Below are 16,667 nucleotides of genomic sequence, written 5' to 3' on the forward strand. Positions count from 1 at the left end.
GAGGATGCTGGAACAGGGTGGTTGGGAAGAACATCAAAACCCACATGTATGAGCTGAGGGTGCCTGTCCTTCCTCCAAACACAAGCAGCAGATGAAGCAATAACTGCCAAGGATTTGCGACTGAGAGCGGTATGGCACCGTTCATCATTATAGCCCCCAGATGGGCCAGCGTAGGCTACTGCAAAAGCTTGGAACAGGATTCAGAAAGGACAAGAAAAATCAGCCTAATTTTTTTTCTTAGCAACTTATGTACTCTGACAACTCCATAAAGTCTGAATACAACATTTCTCTTCAAGAAAGGCATACAAAAGGACCTTGTTATGAAAGTGTTTTATTTGCAGCTAGAAGCAGAAAGGGGACAGCCCTTATCTTTTGATCTTTTTCCCATAAGAGGCAGCTGCTTTTCATGTTGTTTACAAAAGCTGGGGAAGCACTAACCCTTCATACTGGGCTAGGTGAGAAATAAGACCTGACTTTTTATGAACATTTTTGCAGGTTTTGGCTGGGGTAGTGTTAATTTTTGTTATAATAACTGGTATGGGACTCTGTTTCGGATTTGTGCTGAACACAGAGTTGATGACACAGGGAGTTTTTTAAACTGATTGCTGAGCATCACTTACAGAGTAAAGGCCTTTTCTGCTCCTCACCCCCCCACCACCAGTGAGGAGCACAAGGAGTTAGGAGGGGACACAGCCAGGACAGTTGACCCTAACTGCCCAAAGCGATATTCCATACCATTTGGCATCATGCTCAGCATACAGAGCTGGGGGAAGAAAGACCCAAGGAGGAATGTTTGGAGTGATGGTGTTTGTCTTCCCAAGTCACTGCTACACATGATGGGGCCCTGCTTTCCTGGAGATGGCTGAACAGTTACCTGTCCATGGGAAGCATTGAATTAATTCCTTGTTTTGTTTTTGTGCACCTTTACCTATTACACTGTCTTTATCTCAACCTATGAGTTTTCTCACTTTTCTAATTTCTTCCCCATCTCACTGGGAGGGAGTAAGCAAGAGGTGGGGTGGGGCTGAGCTGACAGCTGGAGTTAAACCACAACCACAACACCATTACCTACTGAAGCAAAAAATCCAAATACTTTTAAAAGTCAGAATTGCAATAGGGAGCATTAATTAGTTTTTGTTGCCATTAGCTTTTCTTTTGAGTGCATGTAAACAGTTTTAATTAAAGCCTCCTTCTGCCTCAATTTCTCCAGATATCTTCCTGCTTCTGCAAAAAATGCCACAGATGCCAGAGACCACAGCTTCCTTCAGTACACATCTGTGATTCACACTGAGGACAGATCCGTTCTGTGCACTCAGTAAAGCTTGCCTTACATGAGCAGAAGAAAATTCAGTAATATTGTTATATCAATATTCAATTAAAATAAATACATGCAAAAAGGCTAAATCTTTACAAGGCAACTTCAGTTCTGGCACTTCCTTTCTTTCACTTGCAAACTTGTCAATCTCCTTTGTAAAAAAAAAATAAATTGAAAAATGCTTTTTTACATTTTTTATTTTGCTCACCCTCCCAAGAGCAGTATGGTACAGAATAGTCTCTACATCGCCAGTGCGGATCTCTAGTACCTGATTGCAGCCACAGATGGTCAATCTCCACTTTAAAAGACCAAGAAATCACTTATGATGTGTCTCCCAAAGCACAAAATGCTAAGACACAATCGGGGGCTCTCAACTAAGATTTAGAAGACCATGTAATCTTGAGAGACTAGACTCTGCCATTTTCTTCCAGTTTTTAATTACTTCCCATAGTCTCCAACATAACTTTCCCAGTCATGCAATTTCATCTCCATCAGCTCTTTGGCATCTTCTCCTTACTTTCACAATTCCACTTTGCACTTGTCACAGCTTCTTCTATACTGGGAGTCTCTGCCAGCAACCTGACTTTCCACCTACTAGCTTACTCTATATCCTACTCTTTACCAAGTCCCAGTCATCTGTCCCAAAGTCTTAGCTCTCCTTCACATTTGTCATTTCCCATGTTCAGGTACTATTCTACTAGCCCAGTTTTTTGTGAAATCTTTACCCTTGCTCTGCAATCCTGTTCTTTCCTATGTCAGTTGGCTTTCAGGCTCCTCTAAGATCACATGGCCCTTTGATCGATCCCTCACACTGTCTGCCCAAGCACCAACGGAGGAATCACTATGAAAGGACAGAGGAGTGGATATCAGAGTTAGTCCGAATCAAGAGATTTCAGCAAAAGCTCTGAACTGCTCCACTCGCACACCTGCTCCCTTTGGAGACATTGCATTCAGGCAATCCTGCCAGACAAAGCATGTGTGAGGGGACAAGGTACAATCTGGTTAACACCAGGGAGCATAGATGTTGAGGATTCAGAAAGTTAGAAGAGAGCTCAAAGAGTAATCTGTTCCACCACGTTGCTCCAGAAAGAATTCAACTATATTTATGTTGTTCCTGACTAACATACAAACAACTTTTAATGATGCTAAAATCATGAAAATCCAAATTCAGGAATCTATTCTATTCCTTCAACTTCATTAATGCTGAACCCATTACATGTCATCTGGTTGACCACAGGTATGGACAGCATTGCTTCACAACAGCTTTGTGACATTAGAAAGTTATCGTGTCTTGTTCATCCTGACACTCTTCATTCATTTGAGCTGAAACAACTTCAGACATTTCAACATTCCTTCATAGGCCATATTTTCTAAATATTTTAAATATTTTCATTCTTCTCCTCTATATACTCTTCAATTCACATACATCTTTCTTGAAGTGTGCAGCTCGATCGGGCATGGGGTTACAGCTGAGGAGGGTTTCTCACACCTTCCATGGTGTCATCCTATCTATATATCACAATACAACATTTGTCTTTACTGCAGCAACTCCTCAAGTAATCTACCATAAAGCACAGCTCTTCCAAAGAATTACCACCCAATCCCTTCCTTATACAGTTGATAACTACAGTATCTTTGTCCTGTCGAACAACTTAATTTTAATTCTGTCTCCAGTATAGTCACAGTCCCTCTCCGACTGGTGCTGCAGATGTAGCAAGGACTACTGAGGTCACTGTTAAAAATACACTGTAGTACTGGGCATTGAATGAACATTGAAAAAATATTTGCTAAAGTTTTCACAGGTGAATGGATGAAAACTACAAAATTTGGAAGACATAAGACAGAAAATTTGGGCAGGCTTTCATGAAGACATTAAAAATGCAGATCTTTGACAAAAGGACACTGCCTCACCAGGACCTAGAACCCAGCTAAAAACCAGAATGACAATACCATGTTTCTGAAATATCTTAGGAATTTTTTTTTTCTTTAAGAAGGAAAATCAACTAGTCTAATTCTCAATTAATTAATTAAAAGAAAAATTAGCCTGAGTCATAAAGACAGGTGATGAACTATAGATTATATGGCTAAAATTTGCCAAAGTTATGAGAAACAGAAAAAAGGTTCTACAGCAGGAAAAATAGTTCAATTTTGTTGGCAGATGACGCCACTCAACCTAACTATCTCATGTGTGCTCCAACAGACACCCATAGATACCACAGATTCACAGGGCTTTCTGTCACTATTTTTCTCTTCTAACCCAAACTGTTCCACAGATCACCATAATTGTACTTTTTTTCTTTTTTTTTCCTGTGCTAAAGAGTTTCAAAGGGGCTTTCTTAAAGGCTACAGAGAAAGAGAGCATGTTACTTTGAAGAAAATCAACTTTCTTTGAAGAACAACATGAAAGTCGGAATCTTGTATGGTTCATTTCACTTTAATTCTTTCCATCACACTCCCTCCACATTTCAACTTAACAATAAACATAATCTTTTATGTGCAGCATCCTCCTACAGAAACCTCACCACAAATCACTAGGCTGAGCTGCTTTATGAAGCTGCCCAAGTCTGAAGGCTGATTTTCAAAACATGCTGAGTAATGAAAAAGATGGTCAAGCAGGTCAGCAGCGTGCACAGCATTTTGCACTCCCAAACACTGAATTATGAGGAAAGCTTTTACTTATTTGGATAATTTTCACACTGTTTTTCTTAAGGCAATAATGGTGAAGAAAATAAAACTTCCACACGTCTTATAATTAAAACTATAAGCTTAACCATTTTGATGCATCTTTGGGATGTGAAGCAATTGACTTAACTGATTTGACTGTATGTGTTGGTGATCACTAATAAAGGTAGTTAGCAGAAAAGTCATTAACTACCCTTACTGAACTACATCACTCAGTCCCATGAACTAAAATCAGCTGCATATGATGGTATTTTCTTAAACAGCCTTATTAGAGGCACAAAACTTTCATTCCTGTAATTTGGCACACAACATGCATATACAAAGGAGAAACTGAACTATGTTTAAAAAAGTATTGATGTACTTTACGCTTTTTTAGTAGCATCTGAATAATCTTCACTCAATGAGTGGCACAACAGCAATATAAGCCCCTTGCCCAGGATAATAAGCATCAAGATCTTTACATTTTTCTTCCCACTAAATTTAATTACCAAATCACTGGGATTTAGCCCATGCAACACAATGGCTCTTGACCAGTATTAATTAAAAATTATTTGTTACAAGTCAGTTATATTTCTTCGTAAGGCTTCACCATTTTAACCCTAATGCTGAATGTAAAGCAATGGCAGGTGCTGCATGCTTCTACAAAAAATATTTTACCTCTTAAAGAGAGAAAGCCTATGATATGCAATGCATAGAATCAAAAGGAATGAAAGTCCCTTCAGGAAGTAATGAGAAACAATAAGTGTAAGATCTACACAACAACTCACTGTTTCCTAAAGACAGAAATCATGGATTCTCCACGGAAATAAACACAATTTTATCCATCAATAATTGATTTAAATAATAGATAAAAAATAGAATTTGGTCCCTCCAGTGAAAGCACTAATGTAATTAAAGTTAACCCTGTAACTTCAGGTTGCCTTATATCACATTATTCAACACCAATTGATTCCACTTTAACGTGCACTTTATACAACTTTATTCTTTTTCAAATTCATCGGAACAATGACAATATGCAGATGTTTAGAGCATCTCACCATTTACATCATGCTGATGGAGCTACTATGTAACTACAATGCCCTAAGTCTGTTGAGTCCAAAGAAATTGACTGAACTTTTTTAACATGAAATTAGTAGGTTTATCCATTTTTGCTACAACTCTCTTATTTAGACCTTTATGGAATAAAGACTGTGCATTGATCTTGTGGGAGGGGAAAAAAAAATCCCTCAGCAATCAGAATTGGTGATTTTTAAACATGAATAATTCAGAATATAAAAAAAAAAAGGTACTCTCTTGGTTTGTGAGGAAAAAAGTCAAAACATAGTCATTCAACCTTACATTGTCTATATAAAAATTCTGTTTATGTTAGACTTCATTGTAAAACAACAACCAAACATATTCATATTCACAAACTCATCATCACATTTCAGTCAACACTTATTATGCCATGTGTTTCTTATTTAAAAAGAGCTTACCTGACACATCTATAGTACGAATATTGAAATAACCCTAACTACATTACTCACACAAAGACATCCATTTTCATGACAGAGATACCTGGCAAAACAATAATCAGAGTGACTAAGAGCCGAAGCAGAAGAAACTACAAAAGTTATTCTTACTGCTGTAATCAGATGTGTGAAACCAAAAAGGGTTGCATTTTAGTACCTGCATTTAAAGTGAAATCTTAGGGCCAAACAGTACTTTTTAATAGTAAATAAATTTTGTTTCAGTATTTGGGAACTGTATGTTAAAAAAAATATTTTACTGAATGCATTTCCAGTTCACAGCTGCTACTACCTGCATAATCTCACAAGAAAACTGACGAAAATAAGATCTATAAAGAACAAACTTGGGGGGGGAAGAAGGAAGGAAGTTAACATTTTAGCACAGGACCCAGCAAGTCAATCATGCTTCAAACCAACTGTGTTTGCTACCAGTGCACGTCTAAAAACCCCGTTATATGGCATATAGGAAAAAAATAATAATTGCTCATAAGTCTCAAGGAATTCTCTCTAAAATGTAGGGTTGCCCAAATGGATATTACAACAGGATGCTCTGAGACACATTTTCTTATTGGAGAAGAAAGACCCAATACCAATCAGCAGCAATCTCTTTACTATGTGCCATATTTATTAAAAAATATTTCAAGGTAGTTCTTGTAATTATCATCCAACTATAACATAAGTAAATATACAAATCACTTTCACATAAAGTTTTAATACACCTTATAGTGTTAAATTCAAGCTCATTGTTGCAATGAAATATTCAACCACAAACACAAACTGTAATCTGATAGCAGCCAAGGAAGAGTTGAATTTGCCCATTACATGAATTTCTGACCTGGATTCAAACCACCTAAAAGAAGTTATGTACAGAACTGCTAACTACTCCCTATATTAAAATACATCAATGGCTTTGTTAAAGAAACTCACAATAATATTTATGCCCGCTGATTAATGTTTTGGTATAGTTGGAAGACTTAATTGTCTATGCAAGGTGCAATTAAAGTTATTTCGGATGGTAATCTCTTGAGTGTGCATTACTAAATACCAAATAAAAGTCAGTTCTGACTAATTTTTCATCTTTACTCTGTTAAAACATAGAACCTGCTACATGTTACTGCTATCAGCTAGCTTATATAGCTCAGAGTCTTAAGAAAAGAGCTCTTTTCATACAATTGCTATACACTGTTTAAGGTATGTACAGAAAATCTGCTTGGGAATATAACAAATTAGATTATCTATGTATCTATTATCGACAGAATATCTGTTATTGGGCCTGTGGTTGTAAATTACTCTCCTCTTTCTCCATGGCCCCATCCCCCAGCAGCAGATCGTTTTCAGTGCCATTATTGTCACGCATATTAAATTTTCAGGATGCAGAGTTGTGGTTTCCAAGTCTCTACTTACCCCTTGAACTGTCTTTTTACAGGGCATTTTTACACTTAAAATGAGAGAGCAGAGGCATAGTAATATTTTACGTACTACAGCTAAAGAGAACCAGACTTGTAACTGACTTGCGGTAATCCCAGCAAAATTAATTAAAAAAAAAACCAAACCAAACCAAACAAAAACCAAAAACAAACAAATAAAAAAACCCTCAAACCGTCGTTCATTAAAAAATGTCTCCATGAAATAGAAAAGATGCGTGTTACACATATTTCTGTCCCTGAAATAGACGTTTTCTAACTGACGAGATCATGCAAGAAAACGATTTCCCATGTGAAAGGGTATTACCTCCAGCTTACCGGCTCCAGCTGCTGGGAAAGAGTAAGGAAGAGGGACGCGGCCCCGCTGCCTGCCAGCCGCGGAACGCAGCCGGCTCGTTAGAGCAGCGCGGCGGCACTTGTGTGACAAATGGCTTACGGGAGCTCGAACAAAGCGATGCTGCTCTGGAGAAGCATCGCCGTGAACAAAGTCATCTCTCTGACAGCTCCTGCTTTTCAGCGAAGCTGAAACAATACAGGACTCCCTGGGAAAACGCGAACAAAGGGAAAGCAGAAGGAATTGGAGAGAACCAGCCCAGCCATTGAATTCCGCGGCAGCAACGAAGTGACACCTTCCGAAAATTACCCGCACGCCTCCTTGCACCTTCCACCGAACAAAGGCAGCCCAACAGCGGCAGGGAACTACTCACGGGGGGGTTTTCTGGCCGTCCTCCCGGCACAGCCTCCTGCCCCTTGCCTGCTCGCCTCTTGCATCGCCGAGCGACAGGGAACAAGCAGCACAAAGCGGCAGGGACACTCCCGCACGGCCCCGCACAGCAGCGGCGACCCCGCAAGGCGAGCGCTCCCGAGGTGCGGCCCGGGCAAAGCGCAGCCGCCGACGCCGGAGCGGCGAGGTCGGGATGAGGAGCCTCGAGGGGGACGCGGAGGCTCGGGGGGGGGATGCGGAGCCCCGTGCTGCGGCGAGGCTCCCTCCCGCTATCGGCACCACAGCGGCCCTTGCGCGGGGGGGAAGGGGTGGGGCGGCAGGGTCCTTCCTACCTGTGCTCCCTCTCCCTGCTGCCAGAAGGGAAGAGCCGGTGGCTGCTGCGGGCGCCGGTGCCGCCGCCCAGCCCGTCGGATGCCGCCCCCGCGGCGGCCGCCCCATGGCAGCGCGGCCGCCGCCGCTCACAGGCGCCCCGCAGCGCCGCGCCCCTGCCGCTCCCGCATCCCTGCCCTCCAACTGGCAGCGTTCGGCTTCTCTTGTTGGGAAGGAAGGGGTAAGGCTGGATTTACCTGGATTCACCGAGACCCAGCACCGTTGCACTGCCCGAAGAGGAGAGTAGCTCCGGAGGAGAGGAGATCCAGAGCCGGCTGCATCCCGGCTCTGAAACTCCATTTGTTTTCTTCTCACAGCAAGACTGAAGTCTGAATCCAGTGTCTGGCTATTGCTATAGCTACACAAATACTTATCCCCTTCCTTTCCTAAAAAATAGGAGGAACTACAAGAAATAAAACAAAAATCAGCTGCTCCCCAACACAGCAGTAGAGAAAGCAGCCTCCCTTCTTTCTCATATCCTTAAATCCCGTATTTGTATCAGCTCTTCTGGGGCCCCACTCTTTCAATTCAGGTATCAACAGCAAGATTTTACCAGTGCAGGACACCTGTTTCCTGAGTTTCCCAAAGAGAACATGGTGAAAGCAGATGCTGCATTTAGTTCCATCCAGACTCTTCCACTTTTTGAACCAAAATGTGGATCATGTGATTCATGATCTTCCACTGTTGAGAAAGATGTATTTTGCCAACCACCTCTCCAGATTCAGATGCTCCCTGGAGAATAAGGCCTTACAGCTTTGGATTTTGCCTGTTTTTCAGTTTTTTGGCCCAATCAGAAGTGGTCCTTCTAGTATTCTTAAAAAGAACTAGGTCTTACATGAAAATGACACCCAGGCTGGGTTGGACCAAAGAGCTATCTCATACTTCTTTTGTCTCTGACTGTGCCCAGTAACAGATGTTCTAAAGGAAGAATATAACTTTAGGCAGGCATTTACTGATACTGTCCCCCTCCTTAGTGATTTGTAGCTCAGTGAATTCCTGAGTCAAAGTGATACTTGTGAAAGAAACTAGTCTATGAGTCTGAAATAAGTATCAATTGCTAGGAATCACTTTTTCACCTGCAAGCTTCTAGAGATGACTAGTCATACAAGGCCTGGGAGGTGCAGTCCATTCCGTTTTCAGTCCCTTCACAACTAAAGCTATAGGATACAGGGCACAGATAACTCAGAATTTTAAGCTCATGTACCAGCTCTAGTATTTTGGTGGCTGTTAAGTATATTGAATGCTATCTTTACATTAGCAAGAGCATATACATATATATATATATATATATATATATATATATATATTTAGATCCAAAAGATATGGATACAAAGCACCTCAATTACCAGAGCTGAATTTGGTAACACTCCTCCAAAAGATTCAGGGGTTTTGCTGTGTTTTGCCTTGTTGCTATTGCAGCACTTACACATTTTAAGAGGTAGAATTGGATGGTACAGAGAGAAAACTTCATAAGTAGCCACCAGGAAAGAGGTGAATCCAGCGTTTGCCAGTTCCTTCAGATCAGTCAAATTGCTCAACTACATGAGACCTTTCTTGTCTGGAGCAGAAAATAAGTTAAAATGAGATTTTATTTTTTTTTCCCTTGAGAACTGACAATTTCTGTAAAGTAATGCAGTCACAAACCTCAGTGGCAAAGTGATAAATGGGCTTCAGGCACACGTAGCTTTATTAGCAATTTTTTCACTTTGGGTTTAGTAGATTTTATTACTGAAATATTAGAAATCTAGAATTTCTATGGAGAAACCCAAACCTCTCTAGGCTGTGCCATGATTGCTTGAAAGACCCAAGTCCACTAGGTGGCACAAAAACACCATGTAAAAGCCAGGAGCACGCCAGGGGTGCCTACCTCCCACTCAACATCCTTATGCATTTATCCAGAGCAAATGGGTACTGGTAAAGATTGCAGACACAGCTATAGTCCAGCAACCCACCCAACTCTTTTCAAATAAAAACAAGCTCAGATGTCAACATGTTCCTTTGGACTTAAAAGCTCAAAGAACTCAAAGAACATCTCCCTCAAAAGCAGTATCTGCTCCTGCAGACCTTGACTGACTCACAGCTGACTAATCACACTGAAATTAATTTCTGTGGTTTTGTTCATGAAAATACAGCTGTCTCTGCTCAGGAGTACTAAAACTGAGAAGAAGCCACTGACATTCTCATTTTTCCCACTTTCTTCCAATGGCTATTTTGCCATTTTAGTTTAACTCCTGCACCATCTTAGTTTAACTCCTGCACCATCACACCTCTGACAATGCTGGTGAGGCAGCTCTGCTTGGGTGACGTGGAGCTAGCAGCAGACACAGGTGGGATAGGCAACTACCGTAATAAATTCCAAAACTCATTTGAGCTCTATTGTAGATAAATCTAAATATGGAGATAAAACAATGGTAATTATTTTTATACTTGTAATTTTTCAAAAGTCAAACATCATAATATAGATAATAAGAATCAACGTCACCACAGCCGGGTAAGTACGTACCTGATCACACTGCTGTGTGGAACTGTAGGAAAGTTTCCCGCAGTCGCAGAATTGTTGCCCCTCTGAAGACTGCCTAGTCCAACCTTTGCTCAAAGAAGAGTCATCTGCAGCAGGCTGTCCAGGACTGCCCCTCAGTGGGTTTTGAATACCTCTGTGGATGGAGACTCCACAACCACTCTGGGCAGCGTGTTGCACTGTTTGACCACCCTCACGGGACAAAAATATTTCTTATGCTTAAATGGAATTCCCTGTATTTCAATTTGTGCCCATTGTCTTGTAACTCCCCTGAGTACAACTGAGAAGAGACTGTCTCAGTCTTTTTACTCCCAGCCACTTTTTATTCCCACTCCTGCCCAGTTATTTATGTATATGGAGATGTTCCCTCCCTCAATATTTCTTTTCTCAAGGCTGAGTAACCCCAGCTTGCTCAGACCCTTCTCTTGTGAGAGATGCTCCAATCCCTTATCATCTTTGGGGCTCTTTGCTGGACTTGCCAAGAATGTCCATGTCCATGTTGTATTGCGAGCTTTATGGAAGACATCGTGTGTTGGGGTTACCTTGGCCATGCCATGTCTGCAGTCCATGTGCTGGAATGGGCTGCCACTGTGCAGGGAATTTGCCAGAGTGCCCCATGCTGGTTCTGCTGTGTGTTGGTGGGTGTTGTGGCAGAGGTAACATTGCAGCCTGACAGAAAACATATGAGTTCTTTGCCTTTGTGGCTGAAACACTGCATTAATACACCAGCCACTGATAATACTCCAGTGTTTCAGCTATTGCTGATCAGTGCTTGCACAGCATCAAGGCTTCCTCTCCCCCTTATCATTTACACTGGAGGATGAATCATCCAGGAATTAATACTGCTGCAGCTATTATGATCTTTGTGTGACCCATGAAGGGGCAGAGGATGAAATGAAACTGCAATATCTGTATACACAAAGTTATAAGACCAGGGTACCAAAACCACATACCACTGGTTTCTTACGCTGTTAAAAAAGAAAAAGTATAAAGTTCTGTCCCAAGGAATGATTTAAAAAAAACCCCCAAAAGTCTGCAGTCCTATACAGTCATTTAGGAATAATAGCTTTTGTTTAATTGAGCAATTTAGGTTTTCATACACTGAAAAAACCTGTCCTTTTATTATCTCTAGTTGCCCCTGCTTCTGACAATAGACTTTGTTTCATAGAAAAACAGCCCCAAGGATTATTACTTCACCTTTATTATTTTTCTAAAGTTATTTTTCCCCCCTCCCCAGCTGCAGATAACAAAAGACAGGTAACCTGAGTATACAGAGTTTTCCCTTAATTTCATGTCTGCCACACTCTCAACTCACCCCATCTGAGGACTACAACAGTTCATTAGGCTGCCTTGTGCTTTTGATCTTCCAGAAGGTGAGGACTGCACAGAAGCTTTTTGGAGCAGAGTCCAGAGTCACATGAACATCCTGACTCACATAAGACTTGTTTCATACATAACATATACAGCAGTTCACAGATTTAAATCTTCTCCAAATTTGTGCTTGTTTTCTACTTCATGACATGAAAGACTTGATGTTAAAGCAAGGTTGTATAAAATTTACTTTTGTTTTCTTCTAGTTGCTTACATGTATATAAAATAATAGTAATAAGAAGGTAAAATGACAGCTATACTACACTCTGAATATTAGTAACGTTTTAATATTAGAAATCTGCACAGGCTTTGGTCACCAAAATGATACCATTTTTATTATAATAGCTGTGCTCAACGAGCTGCTAATTCTTCAGAATTTATATCCATGTAGGAATTACTATTAATTGAAGTGTTATGGTTTTAATTGTAATGTCAAAATATACATTTTTTGGTAAGATGAAATATACTGTTTTCAATACAATGGAAGACTTGCTTTTTTAAAAACTCAGATTCCAGTTTAAGAGGGTTTATATACAAAATAAGATATTTAAAAGTCACCACTGAAGACAACAAGAGCAGAACATGAGTTTTCTCCTTCTTACTGAACTGCTTCAGCCTGAATAATTAACGCCAATTAGCATCGGTGGAAACCACTGACTTAATTACAAACAGTATTAGTACATAAGTAACATTTAGAGATGACAACTTCCCCATTCCTGTAACTAGCAAATGCAAGACCTAGAAAATAAAATGTATGAGATGCCCTCACTATGAATATATAGTTCCTTCCATGGCTCAGAAACCTAAAGCGATACAAGTATTTTCAGGTATTTCTGAACGGGTGTTCTAAGTTGGCTTTAAGTAATAAAATTTAATATATATGACACAATATTTCCAGTTAACACAATATTCTTCATAATTTCTAAGTGTAACAATCTTAGTGCAAAATAGACAAAATCTAAGAGCAAAAAAAGGATTTTTTTCCATGTTATTTAATATGTGGCTTACACTTCAGAGATGCTCGTAATGTTAGCTGGTAACCACATTTTTATTGAACATGAGGCAAGCAGAACACTACCTGTTGGCCAGTACAAGGATGTGCAGCAATGCATCCTCCCATTTCTAGTCCTCTCTATAAGTCCTATGAATACACAACATGTCAAGCTGATGGTGTGTAATTATTAGAAAACTGCATGTTCTCAAACAGAAGAAGGATACAATATACAATTATTTGCATAGATGGACATTAAGAATATATCCTAATATTGTGATCACTAATCGCATCTTACTTCGAAGCCCAAGTTTGAAATGCTCCCCTGCTAAATACACCAGATATTTTAAAGATTAGTTCTCACTTCATTTACCTAATATGTATGTCACAACATAAAGTCCTGTGTCACCTCTCCAACAGCTTGAGCTTAACTGTGCAAAGGATTCCAGGTGTCACTCTGAACTTTTAAAACTACCATTTGAAAAATATCTCCAGATATGATTCAAAAGTTTGAATATAAAATACTTTAGAATTTTATAATATTTAAAGTATTTCAATACGTCTTTAAAATGTAATTTTTCTCTTCACTTTTTACTTAATATGGGGATATTTAAAATGCAATTTCACACAAAGATGAAACAAAAGGAGACAAATTAGTTGACAAAAAGTAATAAAGGCTGATATATACTTTTTATTAAGAAAAGGTAAACAAAATACATTCACAAAATAGATAATCAATACTTTTAAATACCATGAAGTATGATCTGTAAACAGAAAACACTTGTTAGAAGCATAAATATAGGAATTCATCACAGGTATAAAACATGCACTGGCTCAGCACTTGTAAGACAATTGTGGATGTTATTCTGTTAGCTCATATTAAGATGAATGAAGTTCTGCAATCACATGAGATAAGCAAACAAATAAAATAGTAAAATAAAAACAAGAGATTGTCAAATCAAGTACTCATTTCCTTCTTATAATTATTATGTTTCCAAAGTTGTAACAAAACTTAGTTAGGCTTGATACAAAACCTGTCAAACAGCCAGCAAAAAACACCCCCGCCAGTTGGGAAAGCAGAATTTTGCCAAGTTGATTATTTCACCCTTTCTCAGAGATTTCAAAGGTAATCAGTGATTTGAAGAAAACAGAGGTAGAATACAAGATAGTCTTCATAATTAAAAAAAAAAAGTCTTTATAACAAGGTAATGCTTCAGTTGCTTAAGTACTGGTTATTCCTTGAAGCTCACATTTCTGGTGGAGAAAGAAAAAATGTCAAATAAAGTTAACTACTTTATTTTACTAATTAATATTGGGATAAATTGTAACAATTAGCTTCAGCCTCCTCATATTCTCTTCTGTTATTCCTAAATATCAACTATTAGCATATTATCTAAAACTCTGCATTCAGTTCATTGACTCATTTCTCAAAGTAGAAGGGAGACAAGGAGGAAGAGAAAATTTCTTGAGAAGATGAAATCAGATTAGAGAAAGAGACAGTTGTAACACAACAGAACAGTAATTACAAAATACACTTTACTGTGGTAAGCTCCCAAGAAGAAATAAATAAGCAGGATGAAAGATGGTGACAGTACTGCTGAGATCATTCTACCGTAATGACCCACTGATAGGTTTAAAAGGTAAAACATACATAACAACTGCATGTGAATTCAGTTGTTAAAAACCACTTTCTTTAAATATATATACTTAATGAAAATGGGATGTTTTCTGATAAGATATGGTACAGAGCTGTCATTGTTAAAGTTAAGAATGCAAATATTAGGACAAAAATAGTGCACTACATTGTATTCTTCAAGTACAGCAACTGGACGTTTTATTGCTCTCAGGACTCACTATAACACAAGGAAGACTACAGACAACTCTTTACTGATGATACTCTTTCTCAAAAATATATTATCTGTCATCATCTCAGTCAAAATGTTGATTTGCAACATTACAGGGTGCACCTAATGGCTCACCAGTAAACCAAGAGTCGTAACTGCTGTTTCATCCCCACTGACAACATCACTTTTGCTAGTTTCCGTTTTTTGCTTTGCCCAAAAACTCACAGAAGAGAAAAAATGCTGACAATGTGGGTTTATGCCATGTTGACCTCAGTTCTCAAGAAACCTGTGTTTTTGTTAACAAAAGTAAGCTTATGAACAAGCCATATGTATTTACCAACAAAAATAAACTTCAAAATCTGTCAGATTCATGAGCTGTTACAGCACAGGTATTTCCTACAACAATCACTGTTTACCTCTCCCTGTCCTTCCTCTCTTCACTGCAATTTATTATGCAATATAGGACAGGCAGGATATAACGCCAGTAACCAGGCCTGTAACATAAAACTGACAAAATCTAAAACAACGATCTCTAAAAGAACAAAAATGTCCGTGAAAATGAACAGGTGAGAGGCTGATTTTGATTTCCTTTTTATGGACTCTAGTAATCACGATCTTAGACATTCATAGATTCAAGCACTAACAATGCATTCACTGTTTTTATGCACTTGTTTTGGAAATAGTTTCATCTAATGCATAATGTTCAAATGCATTTTAGTTGGACTCTCTTTTGTGGAGTGTTTGTCCCTCATTGCTGTACTTGAGAGAATTCCACAGCTTTTCTCTCAATACGAACCATTTATTGTTTGGAGATAACTGTTAACAATAATAAACTGGTAAAATATATTTGGATATAAGTAATGGCAACAATAAGCAGGCAACACAAGCAGCTGTCAGCTCATGCAAGACCATTAACAAGAACAGGAATGAGAATCCATTTATTATATGGTCTTTGGAGAGTACTTTGCATCTACTGTTTTCAATCAACTTTTTATAGGAGGAGAGACAGCAAAAGCAGAACTTAGAAACGCTTGAAGTACGTAACAATTTCAAAGAATTAGAATGGTTTTATCTAGAAACAATTTAAACTTCACTCTTAAACTGAACCAATCTGCTAAAATCAAATCACTTACTTCTCAGCTGATGCCTGGTCAGTTGTCCTTACAACGCTCCGTTCAGGAGAACGTGAGGGAGACCTGAATGTTGAACTGAGAGGAGGCGAAGCGCGTAATGACGATGTAGAGAGACCGTGTCGCCGCATTTCCTGAATCGCACGTTCTCTGCCAACCAACAGCAATTTTAGTTACACAGCACTTAGGGACTGCACGATGTTAAAAGCAAGAAAAACGTAACTTTTCTCTGTATTTTTACTCAGTGATTTTTCACAATACTTTACAATAAGTTTTGGTTTCTTGTAAAGTTACTCATTTTTATTCTTGTTTTCATGAGAAGGAATTGTTTTACTTTTAAAGGCAGTGGTTAACATAAAATTTACAAGAAAATTCAGAAACTGTATAAGATTTTTCTTTTTTAATTAAGCAGTTTTCAAGATGAGCATATTATATTTTGCACAGCAAGAGGAATACAGTCTTCCATAAAAGTTTCTCACTATTGAAAAAAAGCAAGTTCTAAAAGTGAGAAAGAAGAAATGAGAAGAGTCAACTCACTGAAAAAGCAGCATCTTACCGTTCAAATCGCTCAGTTGTCAGTTGTCTTTTTAAAACATCACAGTCAGTCTGCAGCTGTGCAGCTTTACTTCGAAGTATGGAAACCTCTCTATTATTGCTGCTTCTAAAAAAAAAAAAATCACGAGAAGCAACAAAGTTTTCTTTGAACACCATCAGCTAGGAGCTTAGATAATTTAGAGCAAGATAAAACAAAACCAGATACTAAACATGTTGCTTCACACAGACCAAATCAA

General features: G+C 38.9%; 2 protein-coding genes across 8 annotated transcripts in view; both read right to left on the reverse strand.

Moving 5' to 3' along the window:
* CRACD (capping protein inhibiting regulator of actin dynamics) overlaps positions 1-8,311 on the reverse strand; it is a 125,158-nt gene extending 116,847 nt beyond the window's left edge. For all 3 annotated transcript variants that reach the window (XM_064652812.1, XM_064652810.1, XM_064652811.1), the window contains exon 1: positions 8,220-8,311. The gene's annotated coding sequence lies outside the window, so the exon portion shown is untranslated. The remainder of the gene's footprint in view (positions 1-8,219) is intronic.
* Positions 8,312-13,573: 5,262 nt separating this feature from the next.
* The window catches only part of CEP135 (centrosomal protein 135), a 33,752-nt gene continuing 30,658 nt past the window's right edge, over positions 13,574-16,667 (reverse strand). For all 5 annotated transcript variants that reach the window (XM_064652832.1, XM_064652831.1, XM_064652829.1 and 2 more), the window contains 3 exons: positions 16,433-16,537; positions 15,880-16,026; positions 13,574-14,156 (listed from right to left, as the gene is read on the reverse strand). In XM_064652832.1, the coding sequence (XP_064508902.1) occupies positions 14,135-14,156; positions 15,880-16,026; positions 16,433-16,537 (274 nt within the window). In that variant the 3' untranslated portion in view covers positions 13,574-14,134. The remainder of the gene's footprint in view (positions 14,157-15,879; positions 16,027-16,432; positions 16,538-16,667) is intronic.

This window comes from Pseudopipra pipra, chromosome 4 (assembly GCF_036250125.1).
Source record: "Pseudopipra pipra isolate bDixPip1 chromosome 4, bDixPip1.hap1, whole genome shotgun sequence".
NCBI lineage: Eukaryota > Metazoa > Chordata > Aves > Passeriformes > Pipridae > Pseudopipra > Pseudopipra pipra.